The sequence below is a fragment of the Pan paniscus genome, chromosome 13 (assembly GCF_029289425.2).
Source record: "Pan paniscus chromosome 13, NHGRI_mPanPan1-v2.0_pri, whole genome shotgun sequence".
NCBI classification, from domain to species: domain Eukaryota; kingdom Metazoa; phylum Chordata; class Mammalia; order Primates; family Hominidae; genus Pan; species Pan paniscus.
This window is the reverse complement of record NC_073262.2, coordinates 43,575,052-43,596,956: the sequence shown is the minus strand read 5'-3', so window position 1 is coordinate 43,596,956 and position 21,905 is coordinate 43,575,052. Positions and strand designations below refer to the sequence as shown.

Genomic DNA, 21,905 nt, shown 5'->3' with positions numbered 1-21,905 from the left:
AGCTATTCTAATTCCTTATCAATGGGAAATAGCTCAATTTCCATACCCCCAAAATAATGTATTATGCAACCATTTTTAAAAAATGAGGTTAGATCTAGAGTATACTGATCATTTCACAATTAAAATGTATTTAAAGCGTTTAGTTTGATGACACATCTTAAGAGTTCTTGTTAGAATTCTTGTAATATCTGCTGTGTTGCAAATGGAAGCTACATGCTACATTGACACTGTACCTTGTTAGCAACAAGATTGATAGTTACTAAATTTTTGTTGTCAGTGCCTGAGTGCTGAAATATGGGACCCTCAATCTGAATATTGCCAAGGGATTGTACATGGGGATCTGTATTTAATATAAACATTTCAGTATATTGGGTAAAACTTTTATTAAAATACATCAAAGAATCTTTGATCTACTAAACCAGGAGTTGGCCAGCTTTTTCTGCAAAGAGCTAGTCAGTAAATATTTTAGGCTTTGTGGACTACATATATGTATTTTCTTGAGACAGGGTCTCACTCTGTTTCCCAGGCTGGAGTGCAGTTGTGTGATCATGGCTGACTGCAGCCTCGACTTTCTGGGCTCTAGTGATCCTCCCACCTCAGCCTCTCTACTAGCTGGGACCACACGTGTGCAACATCACACCCAGGTAATTGACACTATAGACTGTAAAGTGAATAAGCATGGCTGTGTTCCAAGATACTTGACTTAAAAAAACAGGCAGTGGGCTGGATTTGGCCCACAGGTGGTTATTTGCTGACCCTAGTGCTAAAAGGAAGGTGCTGCTAATGCAGTGACTCCTACTTGTAAAAGTGCCCTGCGTGCGTGACATTATCCTTCCTTTGAGAAAAGGATATATTTCAGTATTCACCTCACCATATTTTTCCGGTGACTTCATATGATTTTGAAAACTTCATGTATAAAATAAGATTATTTCCTGCATTTCTCCCACTTTATTCCTGTTAATAGAACTCAGTATTTTACTGTGATCAGTTACTTTGTATATTTGATGAGTGTCAACTGTCCTAGAATTAGCTGATTTTTATCAAGCAAGAAATATTCTCCTTGAGACTTTTAGTATTTCTTGGTCTTTATGTATAAGCACGAACAAAATGATAATCAGCTTATGTAATCTAGAAATGTTCAAGGGGCCTTTAAAACCTTGGTCTGGCATTTTTAAATGCCATATGTGCATAATTTTTATAACCTTTAAAATATATAATTGTTACATAAAATTTGAAAACTTCACCTGTTATGTAAAATTTGGAAACTACTATTTCTTGTCTATCACGTTTCCATGACTGTGGACGAAAATTACATCATTCTCAGTCATGAGTGTTAAGTATGTTGTCCTTAAAGAACTGTCTACACTCATGAACTGAAATTTTCTTTCCATTCACTCTTGATCTCAGTGCCAGTAAGTCTTCAATTTCAGCACTCCTCCAGAGTTGTTTTTCCTCCAGATTATCACTAATTTTTTTTTATTATACTTTAAGTTTTAGGGTACATGTGCACAATGTGCAGGTTAGTTACGTATGTATACATGTGCCATGCTGGTGTGCTGCACTCATTAACTCGTCATTTAGCATTAGGTATATCTCCTAATGCTATCCCTCCCCCCTCCCCACACCCCACAACAGTCCCCAGAGTGTGATGTTCCCCCTTCCTGTGTCCATGTGTTCTCATTGTTCAATTCCCACCTATGAGTGAGAACATGCGGTGTTTGGTTTTTTGTCCTTGCGATAGTTTACTGAGAATGATGATTTCCAATTTCATCCATGTCCTTACAAAGGACATGAACTCATCATTTTTTATGGCCGCATAGTATTCCATGGTGTATATGTGCCACATTTTCTTAATCCAGTCTATCATTGTTGGACATCTGGGTTGGTTCCTAGTCTTTGCTATTGTGAACAGTGCCGCAATAAACATACATGTGCATGTGTCTTTATAGCAGCATGATTTATAGTCCTTTGGCTATATACCCAGTAATGGGATGGCTGGGTCAAATGATATTTCTAGTTCTAGATCACTGAGGAATTGCCGCACTGACTTCCACAATGGTTGAACTAGTTTACAGTCCCACCAACAGTGTAAAAGTATTCGTATTTCTTCACATTCTCTCCAGCACCTGTTGTTCCCGACTTTTTAACGATTGCCATTCTAACTGGTGTGAGATGGTATCTCATTGTGGTTTTGATTTGCATTTCTCTGATGGCCAGTGATGGTGAGCATTTTTTCATGTGTGTTTTGGCTTCATAAATGTCTTCTTTTGAGAAGTGTCTGTTTGTGTCCTTTGCCCACTTTTTGATGGGGTTGTTTTTTTCTTGTAAATTTGTTTGAGTTCATTGTAGATTCTGGATATTAGCCCTTTGTCAGATGAGTAGGTTGTGAAAATTTTCTCCCATTTTATAGTTTGCCTGTTCACTCTGATGGTAGTTTCTTTTGCTGTGCAGAAGCTCTTTAGTTTAATTAGATCCCATTTGTCAATTTTGTCTTTTGTTGCCATTGCTTTTGGTATTTTAGACATGAAGTCCTTGCCCATGCCTATGTCCTGAATGGTAATGCCTAGATTTTCTTCTAGGGTTTTTATGGTTTTAGGTCTAACGTTTAAGTGTTTAATCCATCTTGAATTAATTTTTGTATAAGGTGTAAGGAAGGGATCCAGTTTCAGCTTTCTACATATGGCTAGCCAGTTTTCCCAGCACCATTTATTAAATAGGGAATCCTTTCCCCATTGCTTGTTTTTCTCAGGTTTGTCAAAGATCAGATAGTTGTTGATATGCGGCGTTATTTCTGAGGGCTCTGTTCTGCTCCATTGATCTATATCTCTGTTTTGGTACCAGTACCATGCTGTTTTGGTTACTGTAGCCTTGTAGTATAGTTTGAAGGTCAGGTAGCATGATGCCTCCAGCTTTGTTCTTTTGGCTTAGGATTGACTTGGCGATGTGGGCTCTTTTTTGGTTCCATATGAACTTTAAAGTAGTTTTTTCCAATTCTGTGAAGAAAGTCATTGGTAGCTTGATCGAGATGGCATTGAATCTATAAATTACCTTGGGCCAGTATGGCCATTTTCACGATATTGATTCTTCCTACCCATGAGCATGGAATGTTCTTCCATTTGTTTGTATCCTCTTTTATTTCATTGAGCAGTGGTTTGTGATTCTCCTTGAAGAGGTCCTTCACGTCCCTTGTAAGTTGGTTTCCTAGGTATTTTATTCTCTTTGAAGCAATTGTGAATGGGAGTTCACTGCTGATTTAACTCTGTTTGTCTGTTTTTGGTGTATAAGAATGCTTGTGATTTTTGTACATTGATGTTTTATCCTGAGATTTTGCTGAAGTTGCTTATCAGCTTAAGGAGATTTTGGGCTGAGACAATGGGGTTTTCTAGATATACAATCATGTCATCTGCAAACAGGGACAATTTGACTTCCTCTTTTCCTAATTGAATACCCTTTATTTCCTTCCCCTGCCTAATTGCCCTGGCCAGAACTTCCAACACTATGTTGAATAGGAGCGATGAGAGAGGGCATTCCTGTCTTGTGCCAGTTTTCAAAGGGAATGCTTCCAGTTTTTGCCCATTCAGTATGATATTGGCTGTGGGTTTGTCATAGATAGCTCTTATTATTTTGAAATATGTCCCATCAGTACGTAATTTATTGAGAGTTTTTAGCATGAAGCTTTTTTGAATTTTGTCAAAGGCCTTTTCTGCATCTATTGAGATAATCATGTGGTTTTTGTCTTTGGTTCTGTTTATATGCTGGATTATATTTATTGATTTGCATATATTGAACCAGCCTTGCATCCCAGGGATGAAGCCCACTTGATCATGGTGGATAAGGTTTTTGATGTGCTGCTGGATTCGGTTTGCCAGCGTTTTATCAAGGATTTTTTCATCAATGTTCATCAAGGATATTGGTCTAAAATTCTCTTTTTTGGTTGTGTCTCTGCCTGGCTTTACTATCAGGATGATGCTGGCCTCATAAAATGGGTTAGGGAGGATTCCCTCTTTTTCTATTGATTGGAATAGTTTCAGAAGGAATGATACCAGTTCCTCCTTGTACCTCTGGTAGAATTCAGCTGTGAATCCATCTGGTCCTGGACTCTTTTTGGTTGGTAAGCTATTGATTATTGCCACAATTTCAGAGCCTGTTATTGGTCTGTTCAGAGATTCAACTTCTTCCTGGTTTAGTCTTGGGAGGGTGTATGTGTCGAGGAATTTATCCATTTCTTCTAGATTTTTTAGTTTATTTGCATAGAGGTGTTTGTAGTATTCTCTGATGGTAGATTGTATTTCTGTGGGATTGGTGGTGATATCCCCTTTATCATTTTCTATTGCATCCATTTGATTCTTCTCTCTTTTCTTCTTTATTAGTCTTGCTAGCGGTCTATCAATTTTGTTGATCCTTTCAAAAAACCAGATCCTGGATTCATTAATTTTTTGAAGGGCTTTTTGTGTCTCTATTTCCTTCAGTTCTGTTCTGATTTTAGTTATTTCTTGCCTTCTGCTAGCTTTTGAATGTGTTTGCTCTTCCTTTTCTAGTTCTTTTAATTGTGATGTTAAGGTGTGAATTTTGGATCTTTCCTGCTTTCTCTTGTGGGCATTTAGTGCTATAAATTTCCTTCAACACACTGCTTTAGTGCTATAAATGCCCACATTTATAGCAATAAATGTGGGCATTTAGTGCTATAAATTTCCCTCTACACACCCTCTGGTATGTTGTGTCTTTGTTCTCTTTGGTTTCAAAGAACATCTTTATTTCTGCCTTCATTTTATTATGTACCCAGTAGTCATTCAGGAGCAGGTTGTTCAGTTTCCATGTAGTTGAGCGGTTTTGAGTTAGTTTCTTAATCCTGAGTTCTAGTTTGATTGTACTGTGGTCTGAGAGACAGTTTGTTATAATATCTGTTCTTTTACATTTGCTGAGGAGAGCTTTACTTCCAACTGTGTGGTCAATTTTGGAATAGGTGCGGTGTGGTGCTGAAAAAAATGTATATTCTGTTGATTTGGGGTGGAGAGTTCTGTAGATGTCTATTAGGTCTGCTTGGTGCAGAGCTGAGTTCAATTCCTGGGTATCCTTGTTAACTTTCTGTCTTGTTGATTTGTCTAATGTTGACAGTGGGGTGTTAAAAGATTATCACTAATTCTTTTCTGTAATAAATCTAGGCATTTTTCTTTACACCTCATTTAATCTGTCAGCAATATTTCAGCCAATGGAGGGCATCTCCTGCCTAACAGCGTCTTCACTTGGCTTTCAGGACCTCACTCCCTCAGGCTTTTCCTCCTGCCTTTCTAGTCCATTCATCATGGTCTGTTTTGCTTGCTGCTCCTAATCTTTCTTCTTTTGGACATTGTTGTTTGTCATGGCTCAGTCCTCAATCTTCTTTCTCATAACTTTTTTTTTTTTTTTTTTAAGACGGATTCTCAGTTTGTCACCCAGGCTGGAGTTCAGTGGCATGATCTTGGCTCATTGCAACCTCTGCCTCATGGGTTCCAGCGCTTCTCCTGCCTCAGCCTCCTTAGTAGCTGGGATTACAGGTGTGTGAAACCGTGCCTGGCTAATTTTTGTATTTTTAGTAGAGACAGGGTTTCCCCATGTTGGCCAGGCTGGTCTCAAACTCCTGACATCAGGTAATCTGCCTGCCTTGGCCTCACGACGTGTTGGGATTACAGGCGTGAGCCACTGTGCCTGGCCCCTCATGACTTTTTCTACTGTGTATATGCTAGTGATTTCCAAATGTATGTCTCCAGCTCAGATCTCTCCTTAATTTCAGATCTCTATATTAGCTCCCCTACTTGACACCTCTATTTGATTAGCTGTTGGGTATCACACACTTGTCAGATCAAAAATTGGGCTACTGATGTCCTTCCTGAAATCTACACCTCATGTGGTCTTTCCTACTTTGGTTAACGGCAGCTCTTCCAGTTGCTCTGCCAAAAACCTCAGTGTCATTCTTGACTCATCTTTCTCTCTGTCTTGACACTTCACATCTAATCTCTCAGTAAATCTTGTCAGGTCTACCTGAAGAATATATCCAGAAGCCAGTCTATCTTGTACATCTGAGCCACCGTCATCTGTAGTTTAGATGAGTGTCATAGACTTGGAATTGATAGTCCTGGTTTTTAAAAACTTCCCCTTTTGTCAATTCTTAACTCAGTGGATGTATTTAAAACATAAGCCAAATTGTGTCATTACTCTGCCCCAGCCCTTCTGATTGCCTCCCATTTCACTCTGAGTATGTGCCAGAGTTCCTCCTAATAACTGAAAGGCAGTAAACCATCTGGCATGTTACCTCTCCTGCTTAAACTTCTGTTTCTTATCTCTTTTGCTCTGTTTCAGCCACACTGAACTTGTTGCTATTCCTTACCTATCCCTACTGCTTAAAGATTCCACGCACACCTCTGCACTTATCAGTTCCATGTGTCTGGGATGCTTTTTCCCCCGATATTCTTCTAGCTTACTCTTTCCATTACTTCAGTTCTTTACTTAAAATCCCCTTTCCAAGAAGAAGAAAAAGGGTAAAAAGAAACACATTAAGGAATTACCACTTTTTGAGGAAGAACCATGTACCAGCACAATTCCTAGTCCAGAGAAAATGAAGAAAACAAAAAAAAAAGAGAATGATTACTAACAGAAAGGAATTAGGATTGTATCACCAGGATGCGTCAGGCTTGAGATTCAATTGGGAGCATACCAGGGATGCTCTCTAACGTAATTGAGGGAAGGTTCAACGAAACAAAGTGATTTATCATCTCTTAACTTCAAACCTATTTGTGTCTTGACATCAACTCTGTTAACATCATCATTTTTTAGAGTCTTTGATGTACAAATAAAAGTTTCTTTGTATTAATGAAAAATCTCTTTCTCAGCAGGGACTTTTCTGGCCATCCTAACTTTCCCACTACTCTTCCCATCAAAGACATGAACATTTCATTTTCCTGCTTTAGTTTTTCTCCTCTAACGTACTGTATATTTTGCCTTATCGGTCTGTTGTTATTGTGTGTTTATCTCACTCTCATGAATAGGGGTTTTATTGTTCATTACCATATCCTCACTTCCTAGAAAATGGCCTAGCCTATCAGACGTAGCTACCTAATAAATAGGTATTAAATGAATGAATGGAGTTTATCCTGGGTATATTGTTTGATTGATTCTCACTTAAAAAATGTTCGATAAGGTGCATTTTAACAATTTTGCCTGGTAATTATATGTATTTTTAAACTTCTTTTGGCTTTTTATAATTGGCTACGTTCTTTATATTAATATTTTTTCACTTAGGGAGAAAAGTCCAATATTGTGCTTATTCACTATTCTTTTACTGGTAATCATGATAATTGCAATTATGGTAAAATGAGTCAGAGGAATTGCAAACTTTACTGGTATTTTATGTATTTAGAGACAGAGTCTTGCTCTGTCACCCAAGCTGCAGTGCAGTGGCATGTCCTCATCTCACTGCAACCTCCGCCTCCTGGGTTCAAGCGATCATCCTGCCTCAGCCACCTGAGGAGATGGTATTACAGGTGCATGCCATGACGCCCAGCTAATTTTCGTGTTTTTAGTAGAGATGGGTTTCATCCTGTTTGTCAGGCTAGTCTCGAACTCATGACCTCAGGCAATCCACCTGCCTTGGCCTCACAAAGTGCTGGGTGGATTACAGGCATAAGCCACCACGTCTGGCCACTAGTATTTTATTTAAAAAAATATTAGGGTGGTAAATGTAATGGACTCACAAATTCTTTCCAAGGGATTGTGGACCTTTGGTATTTGACATAAAAAGAGAGAGTTGGAATTTTTTGCTTCCTATAGTAACTGTATTTGTCAGGCACTGTCTATTCTGATGGAGCAGCTGTTGCTGCTTGGCTGTCTTTCAGAAGCAAGCTGCTAACATTGATATTGGTTGGTGAGCAAGGCCAGTGGTCATTGATCGATTGACTAGATTTTGAACTGGCTCTGGGTGGCGTCTTGTTACCATGGCTACGTCAATTCTTTCCTAAGTTTCAGTCAACTTTAACTAGAAATTTTCTGTTCAAAAGTTGCCTTCCATTAGATATGTTCAAAATGAAACTTTTTAATATTCCAGAATTGTGGATTTAAAGTTTTGGTTATGATGACTTGGTTAATAATAGCTCTCACGAAGATTTTTTTTTTCATACATTGTCTTAACCAGAAGAGTTCTCTGTATAATTTATTTCTTAAAAATAATTGTTTTGCTTTTGTTTTTGGTATTTTTAGAAGCTTTTGCTATAATCTCCAGTAGGAGATTTTAGTCTCTTTGTCAGTTCATGTATGTATATGATAGTCATATTCTGTCTTTTTAAATTCCTTTTCATGTTCACTTTTTTCTCTGTACAATAATAGTGATATTGTTATACATTTTTATCTCATTAAAAAGTTGTTACAATTTTCTGCTGGCAAATCTAGCTTTTTCTATATTTTGACTGAATAGGTTAAAAGTGAAGAAAATTTACCAGATCATTTTATTTTCAAACAAAATCATAACTAATAAAAATTGCTACTTTGAATTGTAAATAATGACATTTAGATATTTTAAAAATAAGGATATCCCCCCCAACAATAGTTTGGCTTTGTGTTTCTATGCAAATCTCATGCCAAATTGTAATTCCCAGGTGTTGAGGAAAGACCAGCTGGGAGGTGATTGGGTCATGGGGTCGGTTTCCTCCATGCTGTTCTTGTGATAGTGAGTGAATCCTCACAAGAACTGACGGTTTCATAAGGGGCTCTTTGCGCTTCACTTCTCTCTTCTTTCTCTCCTGCCGCCTTATGAAGAAGGTGCCTGCTTCCCCTTCCCCTTCTACCATGGTTGTTAAGTTTCCTGAGGCCTCCCCAGCCATGCGTAACTGTGAATCAATTAATCCTCTTTCCTTTATGAATTACCCAGTCTCAGGTATGTATGTGTATGAATTACCCAGTGTCAGGTATGGACGTATGTATATGTGTGAGTGTATATACACACATACATATATATGATACATATATGTGATGTGAGATATATATATGTATATACATCCAGTTTTTTTATTCCACTCATCAGTTGATGGACACTGGTTGATTCCATATCTTTGCATATTGTGAATTGTGCTGCAGTAAACATACGTGTGCGGGTGTCTTTTTGAGAGTACGATTTCTTTTATTTTGTGTAGATATCTGGAAATGAGAATGCTGGATAAAATGGTAGGATCTACTTTTAGTTCTTCGAGAACTCTCCATACTGTTTTCCATAGATTTGTATGAATTTGCATTCCCACCAGCAGTGTATCACTGTTGTCTTTTCACCGCATCCACGCCAACATGTGTTGTTTTTTGATTTCTAATAGTGGCCATTCTGGCTGCAGTGAGGTGATATCTCACTGTGGTTTTATTGTACATTTCCCTGATGATTAGAGATATTTAGTGTGTTTTTATATGCTTGTTTACCGTTTGTACATCTTCCTTTGAGAAATGTCTATTCATGTAATTTGGCCACTTTCTAATGGAATTATTTGTGTTTTTCCTGTTGATTTGTTTGAATTTCTTGTAGGTTATAGATATTAGTCCTTTGTTAGCGTCATAATTTTCAAATTTTTCCCATTGTATAGGTTGTTGTTTTACTCTGATGATTATTTCTTTTGCTGTGCTGAAGCTTTTTAGTTTAATTAGGTCTTATTTATTTATTTTCATTTTTGTTGGATTTGCTTTTAGGGTCTTCCTCATAAATTCTTTGCCTAGGCCAATGTTTTCAGGTCTTAGGTTTAGGCCTTTCATCCATCTTGAATTAATTTTTGTATATGGTGAGAGATAGAGATCCAGTTTCATTCTTCCACATGTGGCTATCTTTTTTCCCCAGCACCATTTATTGAATAACCTGTACTTTCTCCAGTGTATGTTTTTGTATCCTTGCTCAGAGATCACTTGGTTGTAGTGGCTTTATTTCTGAGTTGTCTGTTCTGTTCCGTTGATCTATGTATCTGTTTTTATACGAGTACCACGCTGTTTCTGTTACTGTGGCCTTAGAGTATCATTTGAAGTCAGGTAATGTGATGCCAACATATTTGTTCCTTTTGCTTGGTATGTCTGTTGCTGTTCAGGCTCTTTTGTGGTCCTACATGAATGTCAGCATTTTAAAATAATTCTGTGAAGAATGACATTGGTACTTTGGTAGGAATTGTATCGAATGTGTAGACTGCTTTGGGCACTATTGTCATTTTCACTATATCAGTTCTTTCAGTCCATGAACATAGGATGTATTTTCATTTGTTTGTGTCATCTATTTTTTTCAGTGGTGTTTTCCAGTTATCTTTATATAGATCACTCACTTTTTTCATTAAGTATATTCTTAGGTATTTCACAGTGTTTTGCAGCCACTGTAAAAGGGATTGGATTGTTGATATGAACTCTCAGCTTGGTCGTAGTTGGTGTATAGTGGTGCTACTGATTGGTATTCATTTATTTTGTAACCTGTGAGACTTTACTGAATTCATATATCAAATCTAGGAGTGTTTTGTAGGAGTCTTTAGGGTTTTCTAGGTATAAGATCATATCATTGGTTAAGAGATAGTTTGACTTCCTCTTTTCTAATCTGGATGCCCTTTATTCCTCTTGCCCAATTGCTCTGCCTAGGACTTCCCAGTTTTATTCTTAATATGCATGAAATAAAAGTAAAATGGAAGGTGCTTAACGATTAGTTTATTTCACATCTCTCTCATACACCGATAAAATTAATTCAAAGTCCTATGTTAAAAACATAATATTAGACCCTGTGTTGTTCTAAAAGGAATTTCTAAGTTGTTTATAAAATACATAGGAATCAAGAATATAAGTGGAAAGTGTTTCCAAAAAATAAACATAAAAGTATGGGTTACAGGCCACGGACCAGTAGCAGTCCCTGGCCTGTTAGGACCTGGGCCACACAGCAGGAGGTTAGAGGCTGGTAAGTAAGTGAAGCTTCATCTGTTTACAGCCACTCTCTGTCACTCACATTACCACCCGAGCTCCTCCTCCTGTCAGATCAGTGGTGGCATTAGATTGTCCTAAGAGTGTGACCTGAACCCTGCTGTAAGTTGCTCATGCAGGGGGATATAGGTTGTTCACTCCTTATAAGAATTGAATTCCTTATGATCTGTCACCATCTCCCATCACCCCCAGATAGGACCATCTAGTTGCAGGAAAACAAGCTCAGGGCTCCCACTGATTCTACATTTTGGTGAGTTATATAATTATTTCATTATATATTAATAATAATAGAAATAAAGTGCACAATGAATGTAATGTTCTTGAATCCTGGAACCGTCCCCCACCTCAGGTTCCTGGAAAAATTATCTTCCACAAAACCAGTCCCTGGTGCCAGCATGGTTGGGGACACCTGGTTAACAGATGTGAGACCCCTTTGCCTTGCTTGGAATAATGTGCAGATATACATTGTGTGAATGACATCTGATGGCGCCATCTTGCCCTGTAGATCATTTTAGGGACACTTCCAGTATTTCATGAAAATTAAAATTTCTTCTAGTGACGAACAAAATGATACTCAGAAGCAACTTTCTGAAGAACAGAACACTGGAATATTACAAGATGAGATTCTGATTCATGAAGAAAAGCAGATAGAAGTGGCTGAAAAGAAAATGAATTCTGAGGTATTTTCTTTAGTTATTTTCAAATGTTTTTATATGTGTGTATATTTTTAGAAAACTAGATATTTCGGAAATATAAAGGATTTTTAAGTCATATATATGTGTGTATATATTCTATATATCCTTTGTCATGTATCTATATATGTACATATAGGATAAAGCCATGTTCTTAATTCACCTCCATTTGCCTGCAACAGTCAAGTAGTGACCTTCACAATGGCCTCAGTCCAGAGGAGAAACATTTGATACTTTTCATAAGAATTGATGATCTTTCCGTATAAAAAGTTTTGCTACTGAAAACAGATTTTCTTGTTTTTGGACATTAGTTTTTAAAAAAAATGTTAATAGAGAAGTCAATTGATTGTTTTCACTGATAGGAAAGTAGGAAATGTATAGCTGGGTCAGAGGCCACATTGTGGATGTCATTATCCTTACTTTTGTGGAGAGGAACAGTTTGCTCCAAGTAGTTTCTCATTTCAATGTAAAGAGGTTAGAAAACAATGACATGCCATGATACACATTTAGTGATCGTTTATTGGTAAGTATTTTGTTCCTAGAGAAATAGTTCAGTATATTTCCCGTATTTCACAGTTACTACTGTTTCAAATATTATAAAGAGGAAATAAGTTATCACAATGGGAAATAATCTCATGATTTCTAAGAAAATCTCTATAAGTTGTATCTTATTTACCATTCATATTTTGAAACAAAAGGCTTCTTTTGTATTTATATATTTACACCACAGAAGTAACTGTGGTTTTGCGGAGGATCACTAGAAGTAGCATCAGCAGACCTGGGGAAAATCCTGCATCTGTGTATATTTTTTGACCTCTCCTTTTAAGAATCGCGATCTTAAATGAGTTCAGTATTGTATGTAGAAGTGCAATGCCTAGATACAGATGTGTACAGTATGGAAGGGTACAGTGCTTAGATTTGACAGTTATAAATAAATGTAATTCTTATAACTGAGTATAGAAATATTAGAAATGTAGAATATCAGTAAAACGTTCTTCAGTAAAAGAAACTTAAAGAACTTTGAGAAATTGCTTCTGTCCAAATATATGCACTACTAAGGCTCTTAGGATGGTGTGGTTGATAGGTTAGATATCAGAGTGTAAACCTAATCTTAAAAATATTGTCAAATTATTAATCTTATATTTTATGCCTCTGGGTTTTTTGTAACTCACAGAAAGTCTTTTTTAATTCTGAGATTCTTAAAAATCCTCTAGTGATTTATTTTTCATAGTCTTTAAATAAAGATTTAAACTTTTAGGAATCTTCTCCTGAATTCCTAAAAGTTTAAATCTTTATTTAAAGACTATGAAAAATAAGTCACTAGAGGAATTTACACTCTATTAGGTTTGAAGTTTTGTCCAATTTTTTTCCAGTTAAAATATCCACTATGTGGATTCTTTCATTATACAAATACACGTTATTTTTTTATTTCAGAAGAAATCATGATATGTCAATCTATTGAGTGCTAACTAAAAGTTCCCTTTGTTTACTTAGCTTTTTCTTAGTTATAAGAAAGAAAAAGACCTCTTGCATGAAAATAGTACGTTGCAGGAAGAAATTGCCATGCTAAGACTGGAGCTAGACATAATGAAACATCAGAGCCAGCTAAGAGAAAAGAAATATTTGGAGGAAATTGAAAGTGTGGAAAAAAAGAATGATAATCTTTTAAAGGCTCTACAATTGAATGAGCTCACCGTGGATGATGATACCGCCGTGCTCGTCATTGACAATGGCTCTGGCATTTGCAAGGCCGGCTTTGCGGGTGATGATGCCCCCCGGGCTGTCTTCCCTTCCATCGTGGGGTGCCCCAGGCACCAGGGCATGATGGAGGGCATGCATCAGAAGGAGTCCTATGTGGGCAAAGAGGCCCAGAGCAAGAGAAGCATGCTGACCCTGAAGTACCCCATGGAGCATGGCATCATCACCAACTGGGACAACATGGAGAAGATCTGGCACCACACCTTCTACAATGAGCTGCGTGTGGCTCCTGAGGAGCACCCCATCCTGCTGACTGAGGCCCCCCTGAACCCCAAGGCCAACCACGAGAAGATGACCCAGATCATGTTTGAGACCTTCAACACCCCAGCCATGAACGTGGCCATCCAGGCTGTGCTGTCCCTGTACACCTCTGGCCGTACTACTGGCATCGTGATGGACTCTGGTGACGGGGTCACCCACACTGTGCCCATCTATGAGGGGAATGCCCTCCCCCATGCCACCCTGCGCCTAGACCTGGCTGGGCGGGAACTGACTGACTACCTCATGAAGATCCTCACCGAGCGTGGCTATAGGTTCACCACCACGGCCGAGCAGGAAATTGTGCGTGACATCAAAGAGAAGCTGTGCTATGTTGCCCTGGACTTCGAGCAGGAGATGGCCATGGCAGCCTCCAGCTCCTCCGTAGAGAAGAGCTACGAGCTGCCCGATGGTCAGGTCATCACCATCGGCAACGAGAGGTTCCACTGCCCCGAGGCGCTCTTCCAGGCTTGCTTCCTGTGCATGGAATCCTGTGGCATCCACGAAACTACCTTCAACTCCATAGTGAAGTCTGATGTGGACATCTGCAAAGACCTGTACACCAACACAGTGCTGTCTGGTGGCACCACCATGTACCCTGGCATTGCCCACAGGATGCAGAAGGAGATCACTGCCCTGGCGCCTAGCACGATGAAGATCAAGATTGTTGCTCCTCCCAAGCGCAAGTACTCCGTGTGGGTCGGTGGCTCCATCCTGGCCTCGCTGTCCACCTTCCAGCAGATGTGGATCAGCAAGCAGGAGTATGATGAGTCAGGCCCCTCCATTGTCCACCGCAAATGCTTCTAGGTGGACTCTGACTTAGTTGCGTTACACCCTTTCTTGACAAAACCAAACTTCTCAGAAAACAACATGAGATTGGCATGGCTTTATTTGTTTTCTTGTTTCATTTTTTGTTTTGTTTTTTATTGGCTTGACTCAGGATTTGAAAACCAGAACGGCGAAGGTGATAGCAGTCGGTTGGAGCGAGCTTCCCCCAAAGTTCTACAATGTGGCCAAGGAATTTGATTGTACATTGTTCTTCTTTTCAATAGTCATTCCAAATATTGTGAGATGCATTGTTTCAGGAAGCCCCTTGCCCTGCTAAAAGCCACCCCACTTCTCTCTAAGGAGAATGGCCCAGTCCTCTCCATAGTTCACACAGGGGAGGTGATAGTATTGCTTTCGTGCAGATTACGTAATGTAAAATTTTTTGAATCTTTGCCTTAATACTTTTTAACTTGTTTTATTTTGAATGATCAGCCTTCATGGCCCCCCTTTTTTGTACCTCAACTTGGGGTATATGAAGGCTTTTCGTCTCCCTGAGAGTGGCTGGAGGCAGCCAGGGCTTACCTGTACTCTGACTTGAGGAGAGTTGGATAAAAGTGCACACCTTAAAAAAAATTGAATGAGGAAGCACAGTATTTCAGTACAGTGGACAGCTTAGCATGTTGACAACTGAGAATAAAATGCTCAGTTCTGAACTGGACAGTGTAAGACACAACGAGGAAACACTGGAAATGGAAATTCAATTACGTCATTGTAGACTGGCTACTGCTCTACATGATTGTGACCAAAGTCAGATAGCTGAAAGAGACTTCTTTCCAGAGAACAAGACATGAACAGCTTTATTTACAGAAGGCAATGAATTCTCATTTATCTCACCTAAAATATAACAGATTCCTTCTCAACAAGTCTAATGAAGACAGTAAAATCAACAGGCTAAAAATTAAGCTCCATGAAACAAGATAAAACTCTGAGAGAAAAGACGGGGCAGGCCGCCATCTTTCCCGTTCAGGCAACTTAGTCATTCCAGCCTGCGGGCTTTGGAGAATACAAACTGACGAGGGACAGAAGAGATCCCACAGCACAGCATAGCTGCTTTACCAAATCATGGCCAGACTGCTTCTGTAAGCAGGCCCCTCATCCTGTTCCACCTCACTGGACAGGGCCTCCCAACTGGGGCCTCCAGCTACCCCCACCAGCATTCCTTGGCCAATGGAAACGTGAAATGTTCCTGGGACAGAGCTCCCGGAGAGAGGGACAGGCCCCCACCTTTGCTGTTTTGGCGACTAGCCTTTCTGGCCTGCGGGCTTTGGAGAGCCCAAGCTGACAAGGGGTGGAAGAGGTACCTCAGCACAGCACAGCCACACTACAAAAACGTGGCCAGACTCTTGTTTACGTCAGTCCCTGATCACATTTCTAGTCAGTGGGTGAAGTCTTTCAACCAGGGTCTCTGGCTACCTTGACTGCTGTCTGGCTGACAGAGGTCTCAGGCTTCCCTGAGTCAGGGCTGCCAGGGGGAGGACCAGATTGTCATCTTTGCTTTTTGGGCGACCCAGCCATTTCAGCCTTAGGGCTTCAGAGTGTCTGAGGTGACCAGGGGCTGAAGTGAACCCCCAGCACAGCACAGCTGCTCTATAAAAACGTGGCCAGACTTTTTTTTTAAAGCAAGTCCCTGTGCTTGTTCCTCCTGACTAGGTAAGACTCCTCAACTTGCCTCCAGCCACATCTTATAGGTGTGTTCAGATTGGCAACAGGTTCGTACCTCAGTGGTACAGAGCTCCCAGAGGAAGGGGCAGGCTATCATCTTCCCTGGAAAATATGAGGCAATTAGGGACTGGAGGGACCCCCAGCATACCACAGCAGCCTTACAGAAAATTGACCGGACTCTACTTGATGGGCAGGTCCTCCTGGCCTGGGTCTCTAGCCAGCCCACCCCCGGAGCTATCAAGCCAGTAGCAACTCGGCAGTTTTTTGGACAGAGCTTCCAGGAGCAAATGAAATCCTTTCTGCCACTGCCTCTGCAGTAGAATTGCCCTTGCTACCCTCAGAAGATATATCAAGGGAGCAAAGACCCTAAGTGCCATATCAACACCTCCAATAAGCTGCAGTTGACCCAAAGAACAAGCCAGTCCATCTCCCATCGGTACCACACACCCTCCACTACTCATCACCAGACAGGGAACCCTGGCTTGGGCCCACAGCACAGACCCTCCATCCTGGGCCGATTACACTAAGTGATTGCTAACTCACATGTCTCTGGGATGGAGCACCCAGGAGACAAGCGAAGTGTTGGAGCAGCAAGTCAGGTGATGTGGAGCCCAGAGGGCTGGAACAGCTATCTCTCTAGGGTCTACTTGCCCTTGTGAGACACTTTATCCCAGCACTTTAGGAATGCTGAGGTCATACCAGCCACATCTCATGTGCAAGATTGCCCAGCAGAGATCAGGTCCAAGAGTTCCTGTTTTAAAAAAGGGGACTTGCTTAATAAAAGAAGTCTAGCCACGTTTGTGTAGAGCAGCTGTGCTGTGCTGGGGGTTCACTTTTGAGAGAGTTCTCCTCTGAGACCTGATCTCTGGAGGCTGGGCAGTCTTGCACATGAGATGGGGCTGGTCTGATTGCAGCACTCCTTAGTCTGCTTGCCTCTCCCCTGGCCCTAGCCTCACCACACATGCTTACAGGGCACTCTTAGATGCCCACACTATAGCTTCTGTGCTAGTTGACTGTACCATATCAGTGGAGAGCTGCAGCAAGGTGGCCCCTACAGCCACAAACCAGCCTGCACATTACCTCTCCATACTGCAGCCCTTTATATGGAAACTTCTTACATCACTTTGCTGTGTGTGTTTACACAGCTGGGTTTTGCTGTACTTGCCCTGACAGCACACGGGAGTGCAGCACACACCCCAACCCACATCAACTGCCCTTGAAGAAAAGAAATTTCAGCCCAGAATTTCATGTCCAGCAAAATTAAGCATCATAAGTGAAGGAGAAATAAGATCCTTTTCAGTCAAGCAAATGCTGAGAGAATTCGGTATCACCAGATATACCTTACGAGAGCTCCTGAAGGAAGTGCTAAATATGGAAAGAAAAGATCATCACCTGCCACTACAAAAACGCTCTGAAGTACACAGACCAGTGATGCTAAAAACGAACCACATACGTAAGTCTGCAAAATAACCAGCTGACAGCATGATGACAGGATCAAATCCACACATACCATTGCTAAGCTTAAATGTAAATGGGCTAAATGCTCCCATTGAAAGACACAGGGGGCAAGCTGGATAAAGAACCAAGACCCACTGGAGTATGCCGTCTTCAAGAAACCCATCTCACGTGCAGTGCCATACATAGGCTCAAAATAAAGGAATGGAGAGATATTTCAAGCAAATGCAAAACTGAAAAAAGCAGGTGTTGCACTCCTAGTTTCTGACAGAACAGACTATACCAATAAAGATAAAAAAAGAGAAGGACATTACAAAGGTGGTACTGACCTTTGATAAATCTCATTATTGCTTGATACCAACCTGGGCTATTTTTATTGCCCAAACCAATAGGATAATTTGCTGAGGTTGTGGAGCTTCTCCCCTGCAGAGAGTCCCTGATCTCCCAAAATTTGGTTGAGATGTAAGGTTGATTTTGCTGTACAACTCCTTTTCTGAAGTTTTGCTCATTTCCAACAAGGAAGGCAAGTTTTCCTGCTTCCATGACAAAGGAGAGCAGGCACTCCTTTCCTGAGTTTCAGCTTGCTTCTGACAGGCAAGGTGAGTGTAAGTTTTTTCCAGCATCTAAGATGGCAGAGAACAATCACCAGCCTGAGCCTTATTTCCAGGTAAGTAGCTGAATTAGAGTTTGTCTTAAAATTTTTCCTTAATGACTAAAATTTAAGATGACCTACCAGCTGCTTTTAATTTCTCCTTACCATTAGAACACTCAGTAATCAATCATATGAATTGTGCATTTGTTTGTTTTGCTTAACTCTTTTTGTTTATGTTTGGGGTTTATTGTTGCTGTTTCACTTCTCTCCCATCTCTTCCTGACTTGGTCAAATCCAAAGGAATGTTCCAAATTGTGGGGAGCAAGGCATCTGAATTGGCTAAAACTCCTGTGGCTGCCAAAAAAAAAAACCAAAACAAAAAAACAAACAATAAAAAAAAGAAAAAGAAAAAACCCCAAAAAACAATAAAAAAACCAAAACAAAACAAAAAACAAAAAAACCAGTTGGAAATTTTTTAAAACTTTTTTTAATTTTGTAATTTTATTATTATTATACTTTAAGTTTTAGGATACATGTGCACAACGTGCAGGTTTGTTCCATATGTATACATGGGCCATGTTGGTGTGCTGCCCCCATTAACTCGTCATTTAGCATTAAGTGTATCTCCTAATCCTATCCCTCCCTCCTCCCCCCACCCCACAACAGTCCCTGGTGTGTTACGTTCCCCTTCCTGTGTCCATGTGTTCTCATTGTTCAATTCCCACCTATGAGTGAGAACATGCGGTATTTGGTTTTTTGTCTTTGCAATAGTTTACTGAGAATGATGCTTTCCAGCTTCATCCATGTCCCTGCAAAGGACATGAACTCATCCTTTTTTATGGCTGCATAGTATTCCATAGTGTATATATGCCACATTATCCAGTCCATCATTGATGGGCATTTGGGTTGGTTCCAAGTGTTTGCTGTTGTGAACTGTGCCGCAGTAAACATACGTGTGCATTTGTCTTTATATTAGAATGATTTATTATTTTTTCAGTATATACCCAGTAATGGGATTGCTGGGTGAAATGTATTTCTGGTTGTAGATCCTTGAGGAATTGTCACACTGTCTTCCACAATGGTTGAACTAATTTATACTACCACCAAGAGTGTAAAAGCGTTCCTATTTCTCCATGTCCTCTCTAGCATCTGTTGTTTCCTGATGTCTTAATGATGGTCATTCTAAGTGGCGTGAGATTATATCTCATTGTGGTTTTGATTTCCATTTCTCTAATGACCAGTGATGATGTGGTTTGCTTCACTTGTTCTTTGGCTGCATAAATGTCTTCTTTTGGAAGTGTCTGTTCATATCCTTTGCCCACTTTTTGATGGGTTTTTTTTTTCTTGTAAATTTGTTTAAGTTCTTTGTAGATTCTGCATATTAGCCCTTTGTCAGATGGATAGATTGCAAAAATTTTCTCCCATTCTGTGGGTTGCCTGTTCACTCTGATGATAGTTTCTTTTGCTCTGCAGACACTCTTTAGTTTAATTAGATCCCATTTGTCAATTGTGGCTTTTGTTGCCATTGCTTTTGGTGTTGTAGTGATGAAGTCTCTGCCCATGCCTATGTCCTGAATGGTATTGCTTAACACAAGAACATTTCTGTGCCTGAGTGCCATACCACCCAAAGTGATTTATAGATTCAGTGCTATCCCCATCAAGCTACCACTGACTTTCTACACAAAATTAGAAAAATTACTTCAAATTTCATATGGAACCAAAAAAGAGTCTGCATGGCCAAGACAATCCTAAGCAAAAAGAACAAAGCTGGAGGCATCACAGTACCTGACTTCAAACTATTCTACAAGTCCACAGTAATGTAAACAGCATGGTACTGCCACCAAACCAGGTATATAGACCAATGGAACAGAACAGAGGCCACAGAAATGACACCACACGTGTAAAACCATCAGATCTTTGACAAAACTGACAAAAGTAAGCACTGGGGAAAGGATTCCCTATTTAACAAATGGTGTTAGGAAAACTGGCTAGCCATGTGCAGAAAACTGAAACTGGTCCACTTACTTACACTTTATACAAAAATTAACTTAAGAAGGATAAAAGAGTTAAACGTTAGACCTAAAAGCAAAAAACCTAGAAGAAAACGTAGGCCACCACCCTCAGGGGAAATGTACTTGTAGGGAAATGAATGGCACAAACACACATTCCCTACTTCCTTGAGTGGGTGAGGTTGGTGGCTGGTCCACCTGCTCCAGGTGGACCCTTACAGAGGTGGCTGGTTGCTCTTTGAGCCAGCTTGGCCTTGCCCGGCATGCACAAGCCTCAGTGCAACAACTGTGCTACAAATGGAGCCACAGAGAGGAAACGAGCGGCAGGCTCAGGAGCAGGGTGTGTGCTGTCTTTGGGGCTCCAGTCCATGCCTCAGGGGTTGTATAGCACTGCAGGCTTCTTGGTTGCCTAGAGGCAGACCACAGGCCGTCTTGAGGAGGACTTTATGTTTAAGTGCAGAAAGCAGCCAGGATTACCATCCAGGGGACTCGGCCTTCTGTGGCCCTGGCCACACTTAGAATTTGTGTCAAGGCAGGACAAGCTCACACGGAGCAGCGTGTCAGTAGCTGGGGCCTGCGCATGCCAGCAAGGCCACACTGGCTCAAGGAGCAACCAGCCACCTCTGCAAGGGTGCGCCTGGACCAGTTGGTCCAGCCACCAACCTCACCCACTGAAGGAAGCAGGGATGGCCAGGTTACAACAGCCTGAGTGGCTGCCACCTGAGGGCTGAGGGAGCAGAGGCCTGAGGAAATTCAGATGGCATGTTTAACTCTTTAATGGATCTTAAGTTAATTTTTCTATAATGCAGATGTCACCAGTCCATGCCTCAGAGCTCGTATGGCACTGCAGACCACAGAAGGCCGAGTCCCCTGGGTGGCAATCCTGGCTGCTTTCTGCACTTGAACATAAAGTCCTCCTCAAGACGGCCTGTGGTCTGCCTCTTGGCCCTACCATTAGGGTAGAAGAACGGATGTACCATGTCCGGCAGCAAGTGAGGTTGGTGGCTGGTCCAGCTGCTCCTGGCACACCCTTGCAGAAGTGGCTGGTTGCTCTTTGAGCCAACTTGGCCTTGCCCGGCATGCACAAGCCTCAGTGCAACTACTGTGCTACAAATGGAGCAGCAGGCTCAGGAGCAGGTTGTGCGCTGCCTTTGGGGCTCCAGTCCATGCCTCAGGGGTCGTATAGCACTGCGGGCTTCTTAGTTACCAAGAGGCAGACCACAGGCCGTCTTGAGGGGGACTTTATGTTCAAGTGCAGAAAGCAGCCAGGATTACCATCCAGGGGACTCAGCCTTCTGTGGCCCTGGCCAGACTTAGAATTTGTGTCAAGGCAGGACAAGCTCACTCAGAGCAGCATGTCAGTAGCTGGAGCCTATGCATGCCAGGCAAGGCCAAGCTGGCTCAAAGAGCAACCAGCCACCTCTGCAAGGGTGCGCCTGGAGGAGGTGGACCAGCCACCAACCTCACGCAGTCAAGGAAGTGGATGGCCAGGTTCCCACAGCCCAAGTGGCTGCCACCTGATGGCTAATGGAGCAGAGGCCTTAGGAAAAGCGGATGGCCCTGTGGCCCTACCTTTATGGTAGAGGAACTGATGTTCCATGTCCTGTAGTGAGTGAGATTGGTGGCTGTTCCACCAGCTTCTGGCACACCCTTGCAGAGGTGGCTGATTGCTCTTTGAGCCCTGTTAGCCTTGCCCGGCATGCG

The 21,905-nt window shown here is 41.1% G+C and overlaps 1 protein-coding gene across 2 annotated transcripts in view; it reads left to right on the top strand.

Annotated features, from left to right (window-relative positions):
* The window catches only part of LOC100978345 (putative beta-actin-like protein 3), a 46,547-nt gene extending 27,499 nt beyond the window's left edge, over positions 1 to 19,048 (top strand). The window contains exons 1-3 of one of the 2 annotated variants that reach the window (XM_055109340.1): positions 527 to 644; positions 11,504 to 11,627; positions 13,134 to 19,048. In XM_055109340.1, coding sequence (XP_054965315.1) covers positions 11,616 to 11,627; positions 13,134 to 14,462 — 1,341 coding nt within the window. In that variant the 5' untranslated portion in view covers positions 527 to 644; positions 11,504 to 11,615 and the 3' untranslated portion in view covers positions 14,463 to 19,048. Of the gene's footprint in view, positions 1 to 526; positions 645 to 11,503; positions 11,628 to 13,133 lie in introns of those variants that run through there. The other variant, XM_034954118.2, reaches the window with a different exon arrangement.
* The last annotated feature ends 2,857 nt before the right edge of the window (positions 19,049 to 21,905 follow it).